Consider the following 27,288-nt stretch of genomic DNA (forward strand, 5'->3'; position numbering starts at 1 on the left):
GGGCTGCCAGATCCAGAGTGGGACATATCTATCAAGTCCCCGAAAGTCTTTTCTGTGTGCCTAACTGACTGTCTCTGCTTCTCCAGGTCAGCCACCTTGGCCTCAAGGGAGCAAACACGTTCCCTGAGAACCAGGAGCTCCTTGCACCAAGCACACACCCAGGACTTCTGTCTAGTGGGCAGATAGTCATACATGTGACACTCCCTGCAAAACACTGGATAGCCCCCCAACCCCCTGCTGGCATTCTGGCTTCATAATTCTTTTAAAATAAGTAATTATAATCCCCCTTTTAAACCCCTTTGTATTTATGTGGTTTTTCCTGTCAAAGTCAACTTACCTTATGGGGAAGACAAAGGGCCTTGGCTTTCTGGCTCTTCTTGGGCTTCTTACAGAGCCCCTTGTCTAAGAGCCACAGGCAAAGAGTCCTTTAGCTCGCCCTTTGGCTCATGCCTCTGGCAAGGTGCTTTCTTAAATACTGAATTACAGTCAATCACAGTCAAACAATGCCCCTTCCTCTCCCTCTCTCAAGCAGCCAGGACTCTGCAACAACTCTAATCGCTTTCACACACTCCCAAACACAGTCCTCCCACACAATATCCTCAGCTGAATCCGCTCAGCTGAAAGCAAGTTAAAAAACAAAGGAACTCTGTCTCCTGCTCCTGCTCAGAGCTCAGCTGGGTCAACAACCACCATTGTCCAGATCCTTGTCAGGCTATTAGATGTTGATTTGGCACTGATGTTGGTACTAGTATTGGGGCCAGGGCCACGATGTTAGCGGCAGCACCCTAATTGAAAGCCTGGTGGAAGAGCTCCGTTTTACAGGCCTTGTGGAACTGTAAAACGTCCTGCAGGGCCCTTATGTCCTCTGGGGGCTCATTCCACCAGTATGGGGCCACCACAGAGAAGACCCTGATCCTCATCACAGCTAGCCTGGCTTCTTTAGGGCCTGGAAAGGCCACACGGTGTTGGGATCCCGATTTTCGTGCTCTCTGGGGAATATGTGGGGAAAGACGGTTCCTTTAGATAAGTAGGTCCCTGACCATATAGGGGCTTTAAAGGTAAGAACCAGCACCTTGAACCGGATCCGGTATGCTATAGACAGCCAGTGCAGTGCTTTTAGGGCAGGCTGGATGTGCTCCCGCATAGGGAGACACAACAACAGCCTCGCCGCTGCATTCTGCACCAGCTGTAGCTTCCAGATTAGGGACAAGGGCAGCCCCATGCAGAGAGCATTACAGTAATCCAATCTCGAGGTCACCATTGCATGGATCACTGTTGCCAGGTCATTGCATTCAAGGAAGGGAACCAACTGCTTAATCAGCCGCAGATGGTAAAAGGCAGACTTCACAATGGCTGCTACCTGGGCCTCCATTGTTAAGGGGGCATCCAGGAGCACTCCCAAACTTCTAACCTCCGGCACTGGCACCAGTGGCGCCCCATCGAAGATTGGGAGAGGGATCCCTAACCTTGGCCCACTTCGACTCAGGAACAGGACCTCCGTCTTCGTCGGATTCAATTTCAGTTCACTCAGTCTAAGCCAACCAGCCAAATACTATTCTTATTTGGAATAGTAGATTGAATAGTGATTGTAATGTAATGCAATGAATAGTAGAATGTAATGTAATTTGGAATGGTAGACTGGTGACAGAGAAGACATAAGGCTGTACACCCAGTCAACCCACCTTAAAGAAAAGGATGCTGTTAGTTACCTCCATGCTTGAGAGGAGCCAGATGGAGCGTCACAACATGGTCTCAGTTAATTATTTTCAGCATTCCACAATTCAGAAGGGTACATTTACACTTCAGTCTCCAGTATTTATTTGCTTCACTATGTTTCCCCCCGGAATTAAATCCAAACAAATGGTGACCATATAAATTAAGCTTGTTATTCCTGTTCTGTCCTTGCATCTATTAAACATGTTCATTATGTTGTACACTAATTGCTACCCTCTACCTATATGTATGGACTGATAACTTCCATTTCAGCGTATCTGAAGAAGTGTGCATGCACACAAAAGCTTATACCATGGATAAAACTTTGTTGGTCTTAAAGGTGCTACTGGATTTGAATTTTGTTCAGTAAAATAATATGTTAGCCATTAGAGGGCGCCAGTGTATTAGTTTTTTAAAAAGTCATTATCTACAATAATTTAGAAGAACCTTTCAGAGACAGTTAAATTGGTGGAAAGTGAGAAAAATATAGTGACATGGTGGCAAACATTTCGTATATAAAAACATATTTATATATATATAAAAACATATTTATACTTATACATTTTTTAGGCTTAATAGCCATAGGCCGTACACCAAAGAACATTTAGGAATTAGAAATAACAAGAAAGCTGAATTTAGCTACATCAGTTGTGCAAGTTTTGTACAATTACTGTAATTACTTTAAAATCTTAATTTTTGAACATCTGAAGTGGTTGAATATTTTGAAAGCCACTTTTTGAGGAATTTATGAGGAATTTCTCCCTTGCTGCAGCATATTTTGGACAGTAGAAAAATACATGTGATAATGAATCAACCACCGACGGAGGACAGTTGCAAAAGTGCTCTCCTGGAGGTCCCAAGGAAATGTCCCAAGGAAATGACCCTTAATTTGAGCTGTACGCAATCTGCTGCAGTGTGCTACCACATACGACTAACTCAGTTTGGAAACCATCAGGTTGCAGAGATATTGCAGGGTTTCAAATTCAACTGGGTATATGATTCCCATATAAAGTGGGGAATATTTCCTTACAGCATCTTTAAATAAAAGATCCTAGTCCTATTTCAGAAGTTCCTTAGAAAGTAACACTCTTTTCCTCTCTGTTAAGAGGTTCACAAGCCTCCATGGACTCACTTGAGTGATTTTGTAATCCATGGTTCTGTCCCACAAAGACCAGCAGCACTCATGGGCTGCTAATCAAGTGAAAACCAGGAAGCCTTCAGTATTAAGTGGTCTAAATCTGAAATTGATAATTGCTTTCCATATCGAAGTTGAGATATTTAGAAGGCCCATTTCAAGCTGTACAACTGAAGATGGTATACACAAGGGTAGAGCAAGGATTTTATGGAAAAGCTTGCCTGAACCTTGTTGAGTAGTTTCACCGAGTCTGATAACCAAATTGGTGAACCATAAAGCATATGTGGTAACACATGCATCTTGTAGGCTCTTAGTGCTGGTATATGCTAAGCACCGAGGGTGAAGAAAAATTCCCTTAGTGCTTAACAAAGTTAGTTCAGTTTTCTGTTTGACAAACTGTTATATCAAACATACATTTTGTTAGTGAGCATTTTCTTCTTTGTGGCCTGGAAGTGTGTTGGTTGCTTCCTATCTAGCACTAAAATATTGTTCCATTGATGTATATGGTTTCTGTGTTAACTCTTCCACATTATGTTATTCCCTAGCAGTTGGATTGTAAATTTTATTTTATATCATAGCTCATAATGCTGTAACGTTATAATATTCACTTTATGTGGCATTAGTTTTACTTTCAGTATTGATTACATAACCCTTAAATATTGGACTTTCTCTTCATCTGGAATATTTGTATTCCTCTTCTCTAGCATGTTTTCAAAGCAGGTGGCAACAAAAGAGAAAACTACAGTGATAAATAACAAAAATCTTTAGGTATGCTGTAAAAAATCCATATACTATTGAGGAGGTGTATATTCTTTCAGTGTCCCTTTATTGTACATTGTGAGTAGTACTGGCACTTTTATCATCACTGAATAAATAAATGCAATTTGCAGTTGGAGGGGTGTCAACTGCTTATGTGGTTCAACTTGAACCCCAGTTATTGGGCTGTTGGCTATTATGGCATGGATCATTCTTTATAAGGCTGGTATTGAGGCATGGCTGTGGAGAGTCATGGAAGTGTGTACTCTTCTAGAGGAAGTTGCTATGCTGACTGAAACTCCACTCTGTTAATGGAATTCCACACTGTCACTTGTTCTCATTTATGGAGGCTCAGACCCAGGAGTCTACTCTTCCACCTGTGTCTGCTCTCTCTCAACATGGGCATTTTTAACCCTGTCCATGTAATGTGAGAGCCCTAGTTGCCATCTGGGTTCCACGGGTTGGTAACACACACACATACACACAAACCATACTGAGTCTTTGAGCCCTTAGAAATATATTACTGCACCTGTGAAGACTTGAAGAATTGTTTTCATCTATTGAAATTAAATTGTGCTACTTTAATGCATAACTTTAATGCATAATTATGGTGCTGGAGAAGACTCTTGAGAGTCCCCTGGACTGCAAGAAGATCAAGTCAGTCAATCCTAAAAGAAATCAACCCTGACTGTTCCCTGGAAGGCCAGATACTGAAGCTCAAATACTTTGGCCACCAAATGAGAAGGGAGCACTCACTGGAGAAGACCTTGATGCTGGGAAAGATTGAAGGTGAAAGAAGAAGGGGACGGCAAAGGATGAGATGGTTATACAGTGTTATCGAGGCAACAAACATGAAATTAAGCAAACTCTGGAGCACGACGGAAGACAGGAGAGCCTGGTGCGATGTGGTCCATGGGGTTGCAAAGAGTCGGACTTGACTATGCGACTGAAAAACAATAATAAATCCATAACTATTATTATTCCTAAACAAGTGCATAAAGCTACAGAAATAAGATAAGTTAAAAAAAAAGATAGGGCAGAAGACACAATTCTGGAATTTTACTGCATTTAAATGTGCAGATAGTTTAAAGATGCATTGTGCAAGCCTGGTGTGTCTGTCTCTTCTTTGTAAAGCAACTGAATTCAATGGTTGGCACAAAATATCATCTGCAGTATTTGGCCTGAAATACCAGATTATTTACCCTAAAGGCATGTAGAGAGAAGATATTGAGGTGAATCTGAATATGTAAAGGAACCTTTATAAATAGTTCCAAAAACTTATATTTTTGTACATTAAACAAACTATCAACATTTATTTTGGAATAAAATGCCTCATCCATGCAGTTTTATTACTGTCCCACTGAGCCTCGGAGCAGCATTGGCCAGTATGTGGCTGATTCAGTCTCCTGAAACATTCTGGAGTGTATTTTGTGTAATGCCCAAGTTGCATGGTCCTTTGACCTTCCCTCTGCCAGCCCACTGCCAAATGAAGATATTTGTATGCAACGAGAATGGAGTCCAACACCCAGTGGGCTTATTATTTACACTGGCAGCATTAAGGGCTTTTTGGCCCTGTACATGTAGAAATGTATATATACTTAACACAATTTTCATATGTGCCAGATTTGATCCTCTACACAACTTGTTCAAAAATTCTTTTAGGATACTTTCCATGGTTTGGATTTGATTTAAACTATTGAATTGAAGCCCAGAATACACAGGCTTTGAAATAAAGAAACCAGCTGAAAAGAACCACAGTCTCTTTCTCACTCTCACCTACTCTCATCTAAATCTCAACTCCTTAGCTGTTGGCTGAGTTGCAGTGATGTCACATAAGCTTAGAGATCGGGACTGTGAAGTGTCTGAATTTAGTTTATTGCGCTGAGTACTTATGCTCACTGAAAGAAGACCAAAAGAGTTTCAAGGGGAAGGAAAGAAGGAATGCGAAGTAGGATTGTAATGGGTTGGGATGGTAATGGGTGAGGAAGTGGAATTTATTTTATTAAATTTATCCCCCACCCTCCCTGCCGAGCATGCTTAGGGTGGCTGCAAGCGGTAACCAGTGAGAGGGGTGAGAGAGTGCCTCAGAAGTCACTGGGGAAGGTTGCCTATTAGCAGCTGCTGGGTGAGGGAGGCACACTAATTATTCGTTATCCAGAATATAGCCATGCAGCACTCGTGACGAGAGGAGCAGGAAAGGAAACACAGACTAGAACAACTCTGGCTCCAGCCTGCGGTGAATTCTGGAGCAGCTCCTTTAGCAGATAATATTTTTAGCCGACGCTGCTGCTTTGTAACTAAATATGATACATCAAAGGAAGAGAGTAGTCTTTGGATTAAAATAAATTTTTAATCACATAGGTCAGAACCAGGGTGGGTGTTCTTGTAATCATTTCTGAATACCAAGAAAAGTTATGCAATGTTTCTGAGGCTGGCATTGTCTGCTTGCCACTGACCTTGGATGTTGAGCATTCTGTTCATAAGATGAGCTGATATTAATAAACAAGGCCATCATTTCCACCAGCAGCGTTGGGATTAATATGATGTCTCTGTGCTATACTAGATACTAACACACTTACTAAAGGCATATTCTCTGGTCCTTTTCAAGATGGGGCCTCACACAGCCTCAGTCTAAAAGTTCAATATAACCTAACTGTAAACCAGTATTGAATTCCAAAGAATACTAGCCAGAGAGTTATTGATTATGCACATATAGTTATTTGTACACGTGAATGCTTTGGTTGAGGTATCTTACAGCCAGGACCCAAATTAAAGTGCCATTTTCAGGGAGAATAACTATCCATGGAAAAATGTATAATGAGCATCCTTTGGCTCTTAAGGTAGTGTGCGAGGTGTTCCCTTGTATAATGTACCTGGAATCTCAAACCAGGAGCTCTTGCAGCCACGTGGCTTAGAACCTCTCTCACTGTGCCATTGCTACAGCTTGAAGGTAGAAGAGATGCTGGTGTGATCACTACTGCTTTGCAGCACTTGTTTATGAGTAGCTGGAGGGCATGCTACAAATTTCAGGCCCTGCAGGATCAAGTGACTGGTCTGCATGCCTCCTTCCTGACCTTATCTAACTGCTGCCTCTAGTCTGGCTTCCTAAAGTCTGGGCAACCTGAGCAATCTTAGTTAAGATACATTGCCTGAACCTGCCTGAACCTGCAGAACTGCCACTAATATTAACATCTTGCAGCACATGTATTTTCCCTTTGGGAAATAATTAAGAAGGGTTTTAAATGTTTCAGAAAATAAATGTAGCTATCATTGGGTACTCTTATGATGTCACATTCTCCATAGATAGGTAGTCCTACTTGACGGAGGGGTTTCTCTTTCAGTTCAATTGCTTCTCAGACCTATGTCTGCTCACTTTCATACATATGCAAAAAGATCTAGCAGAAGAGATAATTTATTTATTTATTTATTTGGCTTATATCCCGCCCTTCCACATGGGCTCAGGGCGGCTAACAAGAGGCACTTGCCATACATGACACTAAAACCAGATAAAACAATCAATTACATTTACATTTTACATTTAAAATCGGTGCTCCCAACAATATATCATCTAAGACGGGGACTCCAATGCAATGTTTCAGAGGTTCTACTCTCTCTTCTTGATCGGTCTGCACTATGTCCGTTCTTCATTCCCAAGGCCAGTTCGCATTGCGCAGCGCGGTGGTGGTACAGTGATGGTGGCGGCTCCTACTCAAAAGCCTGGCGGAAGAGCTCCGTCTTGCAGGCCCTGCGGAACTGCATAAGGTCCCGCAGGGCCCTGATCTCCTCCAGGAGCTCATTCCACCAGATAGGAGCCGCCACCGAAAAAGCCCTGGCCCTAGTTGCAGCATATTTGACATCTGTAGGGGCTGGGACAGCCAGAAGATGTTTTGCCCCCGACCGTAGTGCCCTTGGGGGAACATACGGGGAAAGGCAGTCCCTTAGGTAAGCTGGACCCTGGCCATATAGAGCTTTTTACGTAAGAACCAGCACTTTGAAGCGGACCCGGTACTCTATTGGCAGCCAGTGCAGCGCCTTCATAATGGATGAGTCAAACTCTTCCTCTTCTCTAAGCAGGGAACAGAGACTGGAGGACTTCAGGCTAGAACGGATCCAGGAATAATCTCCAGGAACAAGCCCCAGGAAATGCTGCTTTGACCTGGCGTGGCCTGGTCAGTGGGTAGAGAAACAGATATGATAAAATTCCTTTCAACAGGAGGGAAGGAGGAAAAGCTTTTATTTGTTTTTTAACCTTTGGAATGCGGTTTCCTGGGTTCCATCAGCCCCTTAGGGCCAAATTTTGTGACACAACAGATTGTAGCAGGATGTTGGAAAGTTCACCTCTGCATGCTCCACTCATGCTGAATAGGATCCATGCTGTTATTCATTCCTTCAGATATTTCTTATGGAACAGGCTTCATTTCTGTATTCAGTCTTAGTGTGGCTAAGAGGAACAATGTATAATTAAAGGCAAGGTCTAGAGGACCAGCTGTAGTTTATTCATTGTCTGACAAAAACATCTTTCTCCGTTTGGAATTGTCTTAAGTTTCCTTTCACTGTCTGACATGTTAAGCTTGACCAGAGAGAGCAAAAGGTTCAGAATGCATCTAGCCTACTCACCGTGACTGATGGCCTTGTAATGAATTCGGCTAATAGGAACCAAATCTGATACTGTCAAATAGGATTAACAGCCAAGTTAACTAGCTTGAGCTGTTTCGGAAAGCCAAGCCGATAAAGGTCAGTGGGTTTCTTTTGGTGTCTTGAATAGACGGGTGTCACTAGCATTCCACAATAGGTTTTCAGAGCATTCTGTTATCTTTGGTGGTCATCTTCTCCTAACTGAATTTGTATTCATGCTGTTCTTATTCTTTCCACCATTTTTCTTCAGCTTTATAAATGTTGTACAATTGGAATAGGCATGTGGTAACCTGGACAGAGTCTGCTAGGATCTTTGTAAACTCTGTTGTTTTTTAAAAAAAATAAATCTTCTGTGCTGTTCTCTGTACTGCCAGCATAAACATAAAACCCTGCATGAAGAATTGGGGTGCTTGGTGTGTGTATATTCTGGACTTTTCCACTTATTGATTTTAAAAAGCTATCTTTTCAGGTATGGTTAGAAAGTAACATTTGGTTTTGTGTTTTACTATCATGCTCGACCAATACAGTTACCAAAATTGCCTGCAATTATCCCTTGTTATCCTTGCTTATCCTTCTCCATTTGTCATCTCCACCGTAGCTAAAATATAGCTTGTAAATTCCTCATGGCAGGTATTGCCCCCCCCCCAGCCCCAGTTGTAAAGTGCTGAATTTTATGATGGGATTAATGTAGATGTGAGATAATTATGTGATCACATCTGAGAATTATAGGTTATGAATTTTCTTAATGCGGTTCAAGTGTTCAGTCTAACTGATGGTGACCCAAAGTCCTGGGTGTTGTATAGATTGGTTCATTTTTACTTGTACATTAAATTAACATACCTGAATTGTAAAAACTTAGTGCAGGCTGAGCATTGTCATATCAGAAGATCCTTTCTGCTGAGCACAGTCCTTTCCCTCTTTGGTCTCCTACCATCTCTTCTTGTGCCTGCGACTTGACTGAAAACTTCCCAGTTCAGTCAAGTGCTGATTTGTCATGACTCCAAAATACAGGCAGGTTAGCAAACTGGAGCTCGTTTACTGTTCACAGGTCAGGAATCTGAACTAGACTTAAACTGTGCCTTATGTTGGGGGAGGGTGTGGGCAACAAACTACAGTTTGCCAAGGCATCTCTGTTTAACGAGCACAGCAAATTGGAACTTGATCAAACCGTGAAGCTTTTGATTCAGTTTCACATTCTAGAGAAGGTGACAGGAGCAAGCAGTGTTTATACTCGATTGCAATGTCACTATAATTTGTTGTGACATCTGAATGCAGCTGTTGTGCTGACTGAAGACACTCTTGCCAAAGATGACTGAACTCTTGTTTCCTGCATCTGGACTCAGGTGGATGCTCTACGGTTACGTCTGGAAGAAAAGGAGACAATGCTCAATAAGAAGACTAAGCAGATCCAGGAGATGGCTGAAGAAAAAGGAACTCAAGCTGGAGAGATTCATGACCTCAAGGATATGTTAGATGTGAAAGAACGCAAAGTAAATGTTCTTCAGAAAAAGGTAGGCCTTCCAAGTAAACCAGATTTTGTGCTCCAAGTCTTTAATTCCTGCCATAAAGTAGTAATATGGCCCAGAAAAATGTGCCACACCAGTCACCAAGACAGAAAAGAGCAAACAAAAAAAGTGCAGTGCAGAAGTAAGTAATCTATTAATAATATAGATCCCCTTGTGTATTTCACATATTGCTTTGTGGGAGACCTGCAATGTTATAAGAAAAATATCTTTGATTAAGAATAGTCATCTTGACAATTTAGTATAAGCATGTGTTTTACCCATGGTGACATCCCAGTAGCTTAAAATTGAATCACATTGAATACTCCCCACGTATCCATTAAAAATATATCTAAATATAGACATAGTAGGAACCATAAATTCAATAAATAAATAAATGAAAGGTCTTCCTAAACAATTAATGGACCATTGGGTTCAAAGGAACAGAATAAAGATAACCTGAAACTAAGCTGATCTCCAAAGCTTTCCCCATAGCAGCTAAAGCTCACAGAAAAGACAATGACATTTTATCTATGTAAGCCAGTGGTACTCACTCAGTGGCTTGTGGAGAGCCACATGCATAATTACCTTCAACCAAAAGAGCGACATGACTATTGCATGCCCTGTGTACCCCCACACCAGACATACACATACAATTTTTAAAGTATTAATATGAAATATATAACAGTTGCATATTTAATACCTAGACTATTTCCTGAGCATGTAGGGTTGTCTCTCCCCACCACTGTTGAACCTGTGTGACCTTCCCTCACTATCTTCTTGTTCTTTCCCTGTCACAAAGCTCACTGTTCAGCTGAGTGCAAGGTGGCCCAGGCTGCTCTGCCTCATCATGGCAGGGAGACAGTGAAAACAGCTGCTAGGGTAGTAGAGGGTGCTCAGGCTTCCTACTGCAAAAACATGCTGTGAGCCAGCCAGCAGCTTTGTGAAGCTTTACTCCCATCCCTGGCACAAGGCCCATAGTCAGGGAGGCTCTCACCTGCCCTCTAGTTCCTCCAGTGGTGCCTGTTCAAGGCGGGAGCCACCTGTCAACCACAGTTCTCTCTGGGTAATGACCTTGGCCACTTTCCTTAAACTTGGTGTTGGGTGCCACATGGGTGAACGATGCTCAGAAGAGCCACGGGTGGGTATGTATTTGTTAGGGTTCAATTAGTCTTAATACAGATTGAAATGTGGGAAGAGGAGATCCACTTTATCACTGGCGCATGCATTGACTTATCAGAATGGCAGTGTGGAGTGTTGGTACAGCCATAGAATGCCAGTGCAATCAATATAAGCAATCAATATGAAATGCAGAGGACGAGTGATAGGTGATAAATCCATTCTTTATGGTCTCCATGTACTTGTGTATGAGCTCTGTGCCTAAACAGAGCACTCTTTGGGGACATGTTGGATTGCTAGTGTAGACCTGAAGCTGCTGCTACCTTTCCTCAGAAGAAGATTTTTGACTCTCTGTGCGTGCTTTAAGACGGCGTGTGCTTTCCTAACTACCATGGAAGTAGCTGAATGGGAGGCATTTTGAGGGATTTCCCCCCCTTCTTGGTAAGCTTTTTGCAATTCCTTATTTTTTCTTAGCTAAGGCCTTTTTATTTTATTTGGCTGTTTTTACCAGGTTTGATTCCCCACTCCTCAACATGCAGCTGCTGGTGGGACCTTGGGTTAGTTACAAGTTGTTTCAGAGCTGCTCTCAGGAGCAGTTTTCTCAGAGCTCTCTCAGCCCCACTTACCTCACAAGGGTGTCTGTTGGGGGGAGGGGGAGGGAAGGAAGATTGTAAGCTGCTCTGGGACTCCTTTGGGTAATGAAGGGCAAGGTATAAATCATCATCATTCTTTATTACGGTCATGGACCAATATAATAGAAAACAAATAAGTACAGATAAGGGAGCAATAAAATAATAAAATGTAATGGCATTTAAAATTATAAATAGGAGTCTAAAAAACTTTAAAATACAGAAATGATAAAATCAATATTTAAGATCAGAAATTAGATTTAGACCTATCTGCACTTTATCTCTTTCCTAGTTTGGTATGCCAACCAACCAAATTTGGCAACCATCCTGGTCATCTTTTGATTGTTTCCTGCCAGCATAATTGACAAAAGTATCCTTCTATTACGACCTGGAAAGGAGTTAACTATAGGCTTAATCAAAACTTCCCTAATATTATGATATATAATACAATCGAAAATTACATGTTCCAATGTTTGATCAGTCCCCATCCCACATATACAACTTTTCTTCAGTGATCTAGTAAATCTGGCCTCCATTATGGCTGAGGGTAAAGTGTTGTATCTTAATAGGGTAAAAATTCTTCTATGATTGCTGAAATCTAAATATTTGATGTAAGGTCTCAAAACTATCTTGTTAAGTGTACTTACATCAAATACAGGGCTCCTAATCCTGCTCACGTCCATCTGTCGTTCAACATCTAATATTCTTTGTTTTAGAACAGATCTAGCCTGATCATGTCCCAAAGATAGTATAAACTGTTTTGAAAAACCATAACAGGACAGTTTATCTTCTATCTTTTTTCGCCATAAAGGAACAAAGTTATCTTGCATCATAGTATGGGAAAGGCCAGTGGGTAAAAAAATCAGTTTTAACCAGTAATGAAAAGCAGCAATCCACAATCTTGCCTCTACCATAACCAGGCCAGCCTCTAAGCGGATGTCTGTTGGGGGAGGGGGAGGGGGAGGGAAGGGAGATTGTAAGCCGCTCTGGGTCTCCTTTGGGTAATGAAGGGCAAGGTATAAATCCAATCTCCTCTTCCTTGAAAATGTAAAAGCTGGGCAATTTTTCATATGCACCAATGGCACTGCATGTTTCCTTTAAAAATTTCCCTGTATATTCAGGGGTAAAGTGTCATCACAAGCTACCACAATCATGGTTGATTTATTTGGGAGAAAAACAAAAGGTATAGCCATGCTGACCCAGCCATAAGTTTACACTACACACAATGGAATAGGTCTCTTAGACTGTAGGCTTCACTTTCAGGAGGGAAATCTGGCAGCAGATGTCTTGTGCCCAACTGTGAAATCCTAGACTGCAAGTACCAAGAAATATCTCTCTCTCCATCATTCCTGCCAACATTTTCTATATCTCCTCTTACTCCTCTGGAACCATTTTAGTCTGTTTTCTAATTGTGAGGGGAGAGTGAAAATATGACACTCACAACCGTATTTTTCTGTGTGTAAACCACTCTGTTCTTTGCCATTTCCCAGGTCATCTCCCATCCAGGCAATTTATATGGCTAGTCGTGTTTTGGTTTAGTGGAAAAACTGAGTCTACAATCCTGTGCTCATTCAGTTGAAGGCAAAACACATTAAATAAAGCGGGATTTGCTTTTGATTAACCATACATAGACTTGGGTTGCACATAATAATGTTTTAATTTTATAATAATCAATTAATTTTAACTTGTTACCCACCCTGAGCTTTGCAAAGCAGGGGAGAGCAGGCTTAAAGTCCAATAAAATAAATAAATAAATAATGTACTTTTAGTCCATTTCTTCTTTTTTAGTAATGTGTTGTGAGCTGCTATGTAGATAAACACCTTCAAATTGCACAGAATTTCTCCTAAGTTAATAAACAGAATGATACATGTTAGCTAATGACACTAAATTCACAGGACTAATTTCGTTTTTAACGTTTGGTGCATTGAGTGCTGCCTTCCAAAATAAGAATAATGAAATTTGTCATTCTAAAAGTGGCAGCTCTCTGCCTATCAGAGTGTTTTTGCACAGTGACTCTGGCTAAAACCTTGTCAAATACAAACTGCAACTGCACATTTCTTAGCTTTCATATTTTCCCTTTGAATCCTGCAAATCTCTTGATCACAGCACAATTAAAAATAATCACACACACCTCCAAACCTGACAGCTGTGGCGACTAAGGTCAGTTCTTCAGAACTCTGAAGCCAACCACATTTCTGTCCCTGGAGGGAGGGCAACATCCAGAGACTTGGACAAAATCAGCCTTGAAAAATGCAGCCGTCCAGCTCTGAAGGCTTCAACTGGAAATAGAATTTCCAGTTATAATTTGAATACATCCCTTTAAATCTCTTTCCCCCCATCACATCGCCTCCAAGTACATACATAATTCTCTCTCATTTTCTGTTAGATGGCTGTGACAGGCTTCCGTTTTAAACTGACTTCAGAAATCTTTGAAAATGAGAGGATTTCTTTGGGTTGGGAGAAGGCACTGCTGAGTCTCATGTTTTATAGTGCTTTGTTCAATTTCAATTTTGTGGTTCTCTGATTATCCTCCGTAATGGGCTTGTAATAATTTTTAAGGCTGGACCAATAGCTTATTTTGATTCACGCGGTTCATACTGGCCAAACTTACTCTTTTGCCAGCACTCTGCTCTGAGTGGTCTTTCAGTATCCATAGCTCAGTGGGAAGTATAGCATACAAGCTTTTAAAGGTTCAGTGCTTGTTAAAGTAGGGTTGATGGCTCTCCCCCACATCTCCTGTGTTTTCAGCTTAATTTCCTGTGTAATAGGAATTAAATAGGACAATAGTAGCTGGCTGGACATTCCTTGCATAAAATTAGCATAAAGACCATCTTCAGCCTTTTCCCCAGAGGTTTCACGTTACAGCAAATTTTTAAACTTTGTAATAAATCACTGACTTGGAAAATGTAATTGAATTTTTGAATTAAAGCCTCCTTGAGAACCTGTGTTAAAATTGTACAGCTTCCTGCTTGACTGACTTTGCTGCTCCAGATGCCAACATCAATCCCTTTCTATGTAGCTCCAAATACTATTTATAGTAATTCTTTTTTTTTTCTTGGCAGCATCTGTAGTGTGAGCCATCAACAGATTAAAGATATACTGTTTGATCTTTCATATGTTTAACTGGAAGTAAGCGTCACTAAGTTTAGTAGCATTGTCCAACAAGTAAATATGTGTATGATAGGGCTGTGAGTTGGAGAATCTATTATTTTAATTGATTAATAGTGGTACTTTGCTTTTAACCACCAACCTCATGTAGTATGTTGCGCTACATGCAAATTAGTCCTCAGTATACTCTTACAGTTACAGCGGTTAAATGTGTTTTTCTTTGTTTTGTGTATGTGTGTGTGTGTGTGTGTGTGTGTGTGCTGTATAAGCAAGAAATGAACCTTTGAACCATAGATACTGAGATTGGAAGAATATGAACAACATGTGGGTTACAGGGGGAAAGCAACTTAGCTGATGTGCTTCTTTACAGTATTAAACATATACATGCAAACAAAGTAATTTAAGAAAAGTTGGGAAGATGGACTGGAGAACTGGGAGCATCAGTTAAGTTTAAAGGTGTCTAGCCCTGATAGCCCAGGCTATAGCCCTATCTCATCAGGTCTTGGAAGCTAAGCAAGGGTCAGCCCTGGCTATAATTTGGATGGGAGACCTCCAAGGAATACCAGGGTTGTGACATGGAGGCAGGCAATGGCAAACCACCTCTGAATGTCTCTTGACTTGAAAACCCTGTGGGGTCTCTGTAAATCAGCTGTGACGTGACAGTAACAGCAAGAAAAGAGGAGGACTATGTTGTAGAGGCATGGCGTAGTGAACAAGAGGGTTCTGAGGACCTTTGTTTCATGTTGGTCTTACTCTCACTGGTCTTTCTTTAAGATTGAAAATCTTCAGGAACAGTTAAGAGACAAGGAGAAACAGATGAGCAGTTTAAAAGAGAGAGTAAAATCCTTGCAGGCTGATACCACCAACACTGATACTGCCTTGACCACACTGGAGGAAGCACTTGCAGAGAAGGTGAGTAGGACAGAAAGAATAACCATGAGTAAACCTGCATTTTCCCCAGTGTGCAAAGTTTCTTTCTTTTGTGAACTTTGTCATTCTTTTGGTCTAGCAGTTATAAGGAAAGATAACCTCTACTTGGTGCTGGTAGCTTAGCTTAAGCTGGTGCTAAAGGATAAATTGTGTTTCTGGCTAGAGTGCTATCTTGATCTGTTCATGGAAAATATGGCTTCAGATCTGTCAAAATTTATGCTTTCTTGGTTTTTTGAGATACTGCTTTGGAAGGAATTTTATTTACTCGCAGAGATTAAAACGTAGGCTTCCCAGCCCACTTCAGTTAAATCTATCATTCTGCTATTTGAATTACGACTACTTTGTCAGCTTGCAGTATTTGTGCAGAATGAGACAGGATGCTAAGATAAACTGCAAAGTTTGTGAACTTCCAGGATCATTCAGGTTGCTGCTCAAAACAAAATACAAAGTGAATCCAGAGCTAGATAGAACCTTGCTTTAGTGCATTATGCATTCTGTTTCAAATGAGCATGGTCCTTGCTTATTTTTTTAAAACGTATACACTATGATTTAGCAATACAATTAAAATAAAATTAGAAATGTTAAGGCAGCAATAATAACTGAACCAGTGAAAGCAAAAATCCACTTAACCATCAAAAGCTTGGATAAGCAGGACAAAGGCTGCCTGACTCCTAAAAGATGGCACAAGGCAAACAGCAGTTCAGAACAGGTTCAATAAATGTGGTGCAGGCACAGAAAAACCCTGTTTTACAGCAGACACCACCTTTACTTCAGAAGGCAGAGGCACCCCAAATGAGTTCTTGATGGAAGTAGGCAGGCCTCCAAATACCCAGCTTCCTGGTGTTTTTCGTTTAAATCAGTACTGCAATTTGTGTCCAGGAACAGCCAGTGAAAGGCTTTGAGTGCTGTGCAGAGGTGCTCCCTGACTGTGGTGGAGCATTCTTAACCACTTGACTTTGCTGCTGTGATGCACCTCTTCTACTTCCCTCCCTCAGAGGCAAGGTTTTCACTCCTTTTTTCTTTCCCTGTCTAACTGAGCTGCCCTAGCTATCTGTTTTTTTTTCTTTTCTGAAGAAACTATGGCTGTCCCACCCTGTCATAGTCTGATTTTTGCTGCTGGCTCAGCCGAGGAACCCGAGGGAAGGGCTGAGATTGCCCTTCAACTTAAACCACTGAAATTGCCCTTCAACTTAAACCACTGAAATGGCACTGAAGACTTTTTGAAATTCAAAAATAACAAAATATTTTGTTCAACTTAGAGAGCCCAAGACAAAGGTCAGGTGAAATCAGGGGTAAAATTTCAGGGGTAACTCAATAAAGAACTCAGAGGTAAATCAGTATATTGACAGACTTCAGTTCATATATTTTAAGCAATTGAGCGTTTCTTAAGCTTTTCACAGTGACTTAGAATCTTTTAAGATGAGAGGCTTCTATTTCAGTGTTTCCTCAACACACCAGTGTACTTTCTTTGAGTATTCACTGACTCTTTTGGTTTCCAGAAGGCTGGGATACTCTATCCTGTACCAAAACTCCTTCATTAAACATACCAGTACTCTTCTTGAGCTTTACTGACCTTTCTGGTTTCAAAAGGCAGTTTCTAACCATACCAGACCAGGGATCTCTCCACTTTTCAGAGCTACCTCCACTTTAACTGGGTAGTATCCTCAGTATTCAGCTCTCAAGTCTTTCTCTGCTCAACTGGTACTAACCAATCAGGTCTCCTTCAGTGAGGGAAGTCATCCATGGTGGTTAGGTCACACCTACTCTTGCTCAGGTAGGGCTATGCAAATTTTGCAAGGATCCCTATTGGAGAGATTGTAGGCTAACGCTCCAGGGTAGATAGCCCTGCTGCTCAGGTAGGAGGCTCAAGTTCTGCTGCACATGAAAAGTCTGAAAACCTTTTTAAAAATTTCCTGTTCCTTGAAGACTTCAGCCAACAGACTTAGCAAGCTTTGGAGCCTGGAGCACCCACAGCAGCACCAGCCACGGAATTGACTGCAGTGGCAAAAAAGTATAAAGAAGCCAAGGAAAAGCCCCCCACCCAGCCCAAAGCTTTGGGTGGCAGAGAAGTGGCAAGGGAAAGCCCCCTCCTCCAAACTCTGGCACTGTGAGGAATTAGCCCTTCACAGTCCATTACCTGTTTACACAGCACTTATAAGATTTTAAAGTGCAGTCCATCACAGCTCCATATTGGTTGGTAGTTTCTAAAGATTTTTTAAAACGCAATTTCATATATAACATTTTACAGGAACCTTGCTTGTATGTTAAGCTGTGAGTAACTACGATGAGATCATTCCTTGTTCAGGAAGGAATGCAGCTGGTATAGCAGCCAAGATTAATTAAATATGCTACAAACTACAGATGCCACCTGGGTGTCCAATAAAGTACTGTAGAATCCAACAGTACTCACAACCTGATCTTTAAGGCAGAATGCAACCCCATTATCACTGATGGATCACCACCTCCATGGTCCAGCAAGTTACTAAGTACTACCATCTTCTCTGGACTCAGTGTATTAGTCCTTGTCCATCCCGTTACCAGCTCTGGGCTGTAAAATATGGGCACAGACTAGTATGTGTTTTTAGAATGGAGTGGGGGTGAGTTGAATACTTATCTTCTCAGAGTTAAGAAGCTGTTCAATCTGCTCAGAGCAGAGATTGTATTGACCAAGTGCTCTGTTTTATCAGGAGCGTACTATCGAGCGCCTGAAAGAGCAGCGTGACAGAGATGAACGAGAAAAACAGGAGGAGATTGACAACAATAAGAAAGATATTAAGGATCTAAAAGAGAAAGTCAGCACGCTGCAAGGAGATCTGTCAGAGAAAGAGGTAGGCCTGCTGGACAACAAATATGTATAAAGCTTGAATTTACAATGTTATTTCATTAAAGCTAAAGGTAATAGTTTTCTTGGGTGTTTATTAAGGTTATACCTTGAAAATTGAAATGGTCAGCACTAATACCTTAAGCAAATGTCTTTACATGATTATTTTACATTAAGTAAAAACATAATGCTACCTCTCTGAATTTAAATACCTAGGTAATCAGAGTCTCAAGATCATATGTGCAAGGGAACTGTAAAAGGTGGAAGGATTTGTCAGATTTTTGGCTTTAGAGTTACCAGTCTAAAGTAATTAGTATTAAATCACTATATTTGAATAGATCATGTAGCACATAAATGAAGGAAAATGTATTTAGAGGGAAATGCATTATTACAATTTGATTCTAAATCAGCATCTTGGGATAGGTTAAATTAGCCTGTAACTGAATCAGCAGAAGTATTTATTGTCTCAGCTTGTCTCTAGTTAATGAAGTTAGTTGGCATACTTAAGTATAAAATAGTTGAATATTTAAAATTTTAGGGGTTTCTTTTCAAATACAACCTGGTTGCTACAGAAATGCCCTTTAAAAGTAGTCACCAGTTCTATTACCAGCTCTGAATTTGGTGTAAGGCAGATTGACAGATAAGCCGCTACCATTCCCTTGATTTGAATTTAGTGAATGAGGCTGTAGTGTTCCCTATTCTCGGTTTGTGCTTTTCCTGCAATAGAATAAACTCTGGGTCAGCATCCTATTTTATATGGCTGCAGTGGAACTCTGTGGTTTGACACGAATCTGGAACTATATAATTATTTGTCCCTGCACAAGGAATTGGGGGGAGTGCAATTCCATTCTCAGCCATGTAGCACCAGCCAAAGGTCTTAATACAGAAGGAAATCAAAATAAAATAGATGGATGAGGTGACAAAAGAATTCTGGAGCTGGAGCTGAACTGTCTAGTTCTGTGCATACTCTTTTATGCATTTGCAGATATGTTTATTTATATTTATTCCTTTTGTTGATAGGCTGCATTGCTGGACCTGAAGGAGCATGCCTCATCTTTAGCATCATCAGGATTGAAGAAAGACTCTAGGTTGAAATCACTTGAAATTGCCTTGGAACAGAAAAAGGAAGAATGTTTGAAACTGGAATCTCAGCTAAAAAAGGTAAATGCTATAAGCTCTTGTCATTTAAAAATGGAACATGGAGATCTATTTGTAAGGGTTGCCATTCTTTTAATTACTACCTTCCACCCTGTGCAGTGGTGATAGAAGATACACTGAGGGACTCACAGTGGCATCTTAAGCATCCTTCTAAGCCCATAGGATGGCACTGTTAAACATCCTCCTTCAACACCTCTGAGCATAGTGTGAAGAGGTGTACAGGTATCCCCCCCCCCCCCGAAGCTTCATGTGGTCTGAGTGAGATTACAGCTCATGGGGAGAAATATGCCTCTTCACATAGTCACTGAAAGTATGAAAGAGGATGCTTAACCCCCTTGTGCATCCTCTGTCTTTATTTCCTTATATTTTACTTGGAAGCAAATTAGAAAGTAAATGCAGTGAAGGGTAGGGTCTTCAGAGTAGTATCGTCAGCAAAGCAGTAATAACTTAAATTCAAAAAATTAAACTGTTTTGACTGAGCAAGGAGCATACATGGCTGTGCTTAAAAGTACTGAATAACTTGTGTTTATTGTGTCATTGTAGAATGTGTTCACAATGTGACTGGGTAAAAAAGAAGTAATTAAAAATAACCATAAAAGCAGTGTGGTGGTAAAAGAAGGATAACCAAAAAGGGGTTGTTTATAAAACATTGTTCATTCATTCAGTGCATCACTACACAGTGGGTTGGGTCCAGCCAGTTTTTCCACTAGTGAGAAAGGAAGGAAATGTTTCCCTTTGACCATCCAAAAAAGTTATACCAAGGACCATGGGACGTGCATGGACTGAAAGGCATGTGGGATAGGGCAGTAGTAAGGAGGGCAATTGATGAGATTGAGTTTTTAAAAGCTGGCTGATCCAACCCAGTTTTAAAAATCTGATTATTCTCTTCTATTTGAAAGCCTTGAAATACATTATTTCTCTGAATGTTGTCTTAGTGCTTAGTCCTGATGCAGAACCTCTGAATTGTTCTATTTTTGAGGAGCTGCTTGTGGCCAGGTCTATTCCAGAATGTTTGAGAGGTAGTAGATAGGCTACCTATATACATTATCAGACCTTACCTCTTTTTTGGCCACATGAAATAACCAATCATGAATCAACCAAGGTCAGTCTGACTCTATCCACCTGCCGGTGGGGCTTCAAGAAATGCCCCAAAGTTGCCCCAGAAGCCAGGGCTGAATGGTTGGAACAAGGAAGGAAGATCAGACTGGTTGCCTGAATGTCAGAAGCATCTGATTCTGCCCACCTTCTAAACTATCCAGTTGAACTGGTGCCCCGTTGCCTGGCTTTGGATAATAACCATATTTGGAAGCATTTGAGATAAGATTGTGCTTCATCCATTTGCTGAAATTATCTTGGAGATGTTTATCATAGATGCAGAGTTTCTTTTGGCCTTCTGTGATTCCCAGTAAGGGAATTTTTGATAAAATTGTCAAGAGAGTAGAATCTGAATCTGTATCAGAGCTCAAAAATCAAAAATGCAAGTGAAGCTGGCAGAATAAAAAAAAGAAACACTTTAAAAGGATATATGGAACACCAGCAGAAGAACATAGAATTTCCAGGCATCAGTTTACATCAGAAATACTTCAGTTTCATTATTCTATATTAGGCCATTTTGAGTTTTTGAGAAAAGCAGGGCAAGACTCTTTACTTGATCCAAGTTCCTTAAAGAATTATTTTATATAATACTTCAATAGGGGTTTCAAGGCCCAGTGGTTTCTTGATATGACATTGAAATGGAATGTTCATAGTACTGGCAACTTATGAAAGGTTGGCAGCTCTGTTATGTAGGGAGCATGGCTCAGTGGCAGACCCCATGTTCAATACCAAGAATCTCCAGTTTAGGCTTGCCAGACCCCCCGGTTTGGTGGGGGTTGCCCAATTTGGTGGGGCTCCTTCCTGCCCACCTGCCAGCTGGTGGGCGGGGGGAAGCCCCACCCCCAAGAGTGACCACCTGGCCTCCTCCCCACCTCTTCCCAACAGTGTTTAAAGACATCCACTGGGGAGAGGAGGGGGCTCGGAATGCAGGCACACGCGGCCTCCCCCCCACCTCTCCCCAACAGCGTTTAAAGGAAGTCTTTAAATGCTGCTGGGGAGAAGTGGGGGCCATTCAGCTGCACTCCAAGCCCCGAATTCAGGGCTCGGCCTGCAGGCACATGCGGCCTCCCCCCATCTCTTCCCAGCAGGGTTTAAAAAGACCCTTTAAACATTGCTGGGGAGAGGCAGGGGCCTCCACTTCTCAACGTGATAACGTCACTTGCTGGGGACTCCTTATTTATGTATTTATTTATTTATTTTTCATATTTATATCCCGCCCATCCCATAAATGGGCTCAGGGCGAGTTACAACCCTACTCCAGTTAAAAGGACTAGGTAGTAGGTGGTGTGAAAGACCTCTGCTCTAAACCCTGTAGAGCAACTGCCTGCCAGAGGAGACTGACCTTGGTAGACAAATGGTCTTATACTCAGTATATAAAGCAGCTTCATGTTTTCATGTATCTGTTGGCTGGACTGGGCTGCTTCAAACAGCATGCCATGACAAAGCAAAAAGCCTAACCTCATTGTTTCCCTCATTTCATCACTTTGTATGTACACCACATGGTCCTATTGAGTTTTTTGATGTCTATAAATGTTAACTAGAAGCAGATAAGAAACTGCTTGCTTCAAGCTGAAAGCCTACAAAAAGATGTAAACTTAAGTATAAAAATTGATTATTATTATTTTTTTCATTTTACATTTATCCATTTCATTTTGGGTATATCTTATTCAGATTCTCTCTGTAGGGAACTAGAGATGTAAATTTTCTTGGAATTCCAAAGACATGGAAAAAAGTCTTCTCTGGGAAGGGAATATATGTAATAGCTCTTTATCTGGCATAATCATCAAAAAGAAAAATGCATCATTTATAACTTAGCAAGTAAAAGTGTGCTATGTATGCAACTTAAAAAGTATAGTTTTCTACAATCAAAATTACAAATACACCCAATACTAAAAACAAAGCTGCAAGCTAAATTGGCACACTGTGTGTTACTTTTACCAATGAATTTTAGTTTTTGCTGTCTAAGAAGCAGGAAAAAACAAAAGTTGAAAACAAAATACAAATTTTGTAGCAGTGAAAAGAAAATATGTTTGGACTGAAACGATCTCATGCAGTCATAATAGGGCTAGTGACATATTTGGATACAGAGTTAAGCTTTGAGCATTTTAATATTATTAATTGTAACATGAAGAAGGAGGTGGAGGAAGATGAGATTGGATTTATACCCCACCCTTCACTACCCGAAGGAGTCTCAGAGCGGCTTACAATCCCCTTCCCCTCCCCACAACAGACACCCTGTGAGGTAGGTGAGGCTCTCTCTCCAGAACTGTCCTTGAGAGAACAGCTCTGAAAAAAATTATGACTGACCCAAGGTCACACCATAGCTCCACATGCATGTAGGAGTAGGGAATCAAGCCCGGTTCTCCCTCCCAGATCAGAGTCCACACTATTAACCAGTACACCAAACTGGCTCTCTATTTAAACAATAAAAACATACTTGAAAATGTTCTTGTTCACAAAACACACAGGAAATCATTCATTAAAGATACTAGATTGTTCTATATTTAAAACAACATAATATGCATTCCAAGTGAATAAAGTATCTTAAAAGGTATTTCACTCAATCTAAAAGATTTACATTTTTTTCAGTGTTTCCCACTATTTTCTGCTTCTTCAATTTGGAAAAAGGCCTGGGGCTGGAGGGCAGGGGACATTTTTAAAAAATCCCTGATTTTTTTTATTGTCAGGTACTTCACAACTCTTCCAAGAACTCAAGTACCTTATAAATTTTGAAGCATGGCATGAGTGCAGGTTTCTGTCAGTAGGGAGGTGGAGCGGCTTAACATGCCTTGTCAGTGTACCCATGGCACAAAACCTCAATTGTGTTGCATTTCAGTCATTCCATTGTATGTGTGGTTTCATTCATTAAGATAACCTTTTGTATTGGAAAATGAAGCATTCTGAAATAGTCCTCAGTGGTGTTCTCTTCCATCACACTGTATACAAAGATAATTTTATATGTTCTGTATCCAGCCATTCATATATTCATGAATTTAAACATTCAGTCAGACCATCAGGTTGTTTTTGATCATCTGGAGCTGAACCCAGTCATGTTGTCAAACTGTTTTCCATAATCTTACTAGGCTAGTACTTATGAAATGGACAGACATAAGTAATCCTAAATATCTTTAAATTTTTAAATACAATGACATTGATCTGTTGAAAGCATTTGTTTTCTGAATGGTTCTGTAGCTGCTAATTAGTATGTAATGTATAAAAATAGATTATCCAATGGTACGTTTCTTACCTGAATGGTAATTGAAACAGACAAGGAGGCCAGTGTCAAAAACATTTAAATTTCTGAGATTAAAATCCTGGATATACAATTGGTTACTTTTTTCTAAGGTGGTTTGTGTGTTACATCTCTGTCTCTCTCTGTCTCCCTCTCTCTGTCTCTCTCTCTCTCTCTCTGTCTCTCTCTCTCTCTCGCATTGTTCTGTTTCCCAATTCTTCCCTTCTTTTCCTGTCTTTCTCCTTAGCATCCTGAAGTCTTATTGAGTCACCCATCCAAGCCAGTAAGTTCCATGACAAACTGGAAGGTCATTGCCAGCCCCATTTGGTTGTCTGTTCTGCATGTATATACACTTGTGTCTTTGTATTCCTTGGCCAACACACAGTATATTGGTGACCTCTTTTATGGGCATGCAATGTAGAGGGCAGAGGGAGGGTAGAATGGATACCGAGCAAGTCCTGCATTTTAAAGTCTAGGGAATTGCTTCTCTTTTGCAGCTTCTCTCCAGTTTTTCCCCCATGTAGATTACCCACTGTAGTTCTTCTACCCCACTCTGTTCCTTTCCTTAGCTGCTTTTCTGTTCTGAAGCTTTTAAATCATGTTGGTTATCTATGAAGAAATTTGAGGATGTGTTATAATCTCTATACAAAGAGTATTTTGGGTAACTTGGCAACTACTGAAAGATATTACTTGAATTAAAGTGATGTTCTTTTGGTAAAAAATTTCATTCAAACAGGATTGGACGTGGAGGAGAAATTTAGTTACTGTTCACTTGAAAGACAGTGGAAGGGATTGGCTAGAGAAATGCGGAGATTGTGTAGCATATGAGACTGCTTAAAAGTATATGCCAAGGGGGATTGAGTTTGGGATAGAGGATAGATGTTGAGTTGGCATAGGAATTGAGGACTGAGTGGTTAGTAAAACTCATGAAGTCATAATTCTGGATTTCCTCTTTCTATTCCATAAACATAAAGAACATCGTGTGTGAACCTTGATTAAGGTTGTGAACATAAAAGTTAGCTGAATCCTGTTAAGCAGAGAGATACAGCAGAACTTCCTGCAAGGTTTATTTTATGTTTGAATTAGCAGACTACCACCTCAATAGAAAACAGGGGGAAAATGTTTTTAAAAGATATTTAAAAGCATAAGATTGTTTATTTGGCGACTAGGGACTAGGATCTGGAAAAAGAAATCTGAGGAATAGTTATGGCTACTGCTTACTCGCACGTGGTGGGGCGGGGGCGGTGGGTGGGTGGATGATGCACGTAGAAAAGCCACTTCTCAGACATGGAGGGGCCAGAAGTCAAATGGCTTCCGGCATCTGTCTCCTCTCCTCTGGGCTGAACAATTGCAAAAGGTGGGGGGGGGGAGGGACTGGGATTTAAAAGTAAAAGAGGGAACCTGCAGATTGTGAACTCACTCCCACCACACAAGGATTCTGTTTTTAATTTTTATGGAGAAGAAGTGGGGCTTTTTCAACCGCTGCAAGGGTTGCGGCAGTAAACTCGCTCCTCCTGACCGCCACACCCTCTGTATTTTTTGTTTGGGAGAGTCTCACCAACCTGAATCTTGTTGGCACTGTGCTAGGTTTTCGAACCAGACACGAAAAAACCGAGCTGCGCGCCTTAAAGTGGCGCTTCTTGAGTCAGTGTTACATCCTCCCTCAGTGATGGAGTCTGAGAGACCATCGACATCGACGGCTCCGGCATCGAGGCCCTCCTCCGACATCGGCCAACCGACGTCAAACCCACCAGCATCAAAGGCGCAATCCTCCGCTTCCACTCCGGTGAAGAAGAGGGCCAAGTGAAGTAAGGAGCATAAGTCCGCAAAAAAGAGCTCCTCTAAGTCCCTAAAGGCGGCAAAGAAGGGGAAGGTAGTGGTGTCTGCACTGGGTGATGCCCCTAAAGTGCCTCCCGCTCCACCGGCAGTATCGGCATCGGAGGCCCATGACGCTCCACCAATACCGACCATTCAGCTCCTGGATTCCCCTATACAACAGCTGGAGTGTCCTTACTCCGATATCGAGATGGTGGAGCTCCTTAGTCGTCCCATGGATGCAGAGCCTTCTCCCTCTCCTTCCCCATCATCGACATTGACGGTGTCAGAGGCTCCCAACATCGATTCACGTCGGAATCGACATACCTCTAGCAGCACGCAGCGTCACCCTCCACGTCTGCTTCTTGAACCTGTCAATATTGATGACCGAGTTTATAGGGACTGCTGTCAAAGGCAGGCTAATGCTTTGTCTCCGAGACGTACCCGATCCAGAAGCCGATCCCCCCGAGTCTTTCTACCCCCACCCCCACCTCTGTCTTGGGACCAACGCCAGCTGAGGTATCTCTATGGGGGCTATCAACCATCCATGCCATGGTTGACTCCGGCGGGCTATTCCGACTGGGATCGTTACTCGACCCACTCTGCCCACAGACCAAGGTCGCCCTACAGATCTAGACCTTCAGCATCTCTATCTTGTCCTCCGTCCGGCGAACCTTCCCACCATAATCCGGAACTCAATCATCCTCCCAACCCCCAAGTCATTCCACCAATTATTTTAACCAGTCAAACGGAAATCACTCCGGTCCAAATTCCAGATCACGACTCCTCTGATTCTGCAAAAGAGGATTCTGATACTGAGGCCTCTGAGGCTCACACCTCCCCTGACCACAAGTCTCCTAACCAAGCTGTCGCAGATGATCCAGCTATATCCCCATCCGACAATCTCACTTCCTATGCAGACCTCGTCAAGAGAATGGCCCACTCTCTAGGCTTGTCAGTAGTTCAACAACAACCATAGGTTACAGATGCCGTCTTCGATATCGTGCAACTGGATGCCTCCACTACCATAGCACTGCCCATGTCTACGGTCCTTTTACAAGCTGCAAAAGTACCTTGGGAGAAGCCTTCATCAGCCCCAGTGTCAACAAGACGCCTGGACCACATGTATAGAATCCAGGAGACTGGAGCCGAATTTTTATTCTTCCACCCTCAGCCAAACTCGGTGGTTGTAACATCCTCGTCCAAGTCCAAACGAACACACTCTGTACCTTCTGACAGGGAAAGTAAAAAATTGGATGCGTTTGGGAAACGCTTCTACTCCACGGGAGCGTTGGGCGTGAAAACCACAAATTACTTAGCCTGCATGAGCAGGTATCAATACACTCTGTGGGAAACGTTCTCCGAACTCCTGATTCACCTCCCCGAAGACAAGCTTCAGGCAGCCAGAGTTATTCAGAAGGAGGGCATGGTACTCGCGAAACAGCAGATCAACACTTCCAAACATGCCCTAGACGCTTCCTCAAGAACGATGGCCTCAGCAATAGCTCTAAGGAGGCATTCCTAGCTCCGTAATACCAATCTTCCACAAGATACTATGTCTTATGTCGATGGCCTTGGTCTCTTCAACAGCACTACCGATACCATACTCCAAGATATGGATAAGAGCATAAAGGCTTCT

The 27,288-nt window shown here is 41.6% G+C and overlaps 1 protein-coding gene across 6 annotated transcripts in view; it reads left to right on the plus strand.

Moving 5' to 3' along the window:
* ERC1 (ELKS/RAB6-interacting/CAST family member 1) overlaps positions 1–27,288 on the plus strand; it is a 296,094-nt gene that overhangs the window by 63,321 nt on the left and 205,485 nt on the right. For 3 of the 6 annotated variants that reach the window (XM_015422884.1, XM_015422885.1, XM_015422888.1), the window contains exons 8-12: positions 9,583–9,750; positions 15,373–15,510; positions 18,216–18,356; positions 19,370–19,510; positions 24,082–24,117. In XM_015422884.1, coding sequence (XP_015278370.1) covers positions 9,583–9,750; positions 15,373–15,510; positions 18,216–18,356; positions 19,370–19,510; positions 24,082–24,117 — 624 coding nt within the window. The remainder of the gene's footprint in view (positions 1–9,582; positions 9,751–15,372; positions 15,511–18,215; positions 18,357–19,369; positions 19,511–24,081; positions 24,118–27,288) is intronic. The other 3 variants (XM_015422886.1, XM_015422887.1, XM_015422889.1) reach the window with 1 other exon arrangement.

Source organism: Gekko japonicus, unplaced genomic scaffold, assembly GCF_001447785.1.
Source record: "Gekko japonicus isolate JY-2015 unplaced genomic scaffold, Gekko_japonicus_V1.1 scaffold34, whole genome shotgun sequence".
Taxonomy (NCBI): domain Eukaryota; kingdom Metazoa; phylum Chordata; class Lepidosauria; order Squamata; family Gekkonidae; genus Gekko; species Gekko japonicus.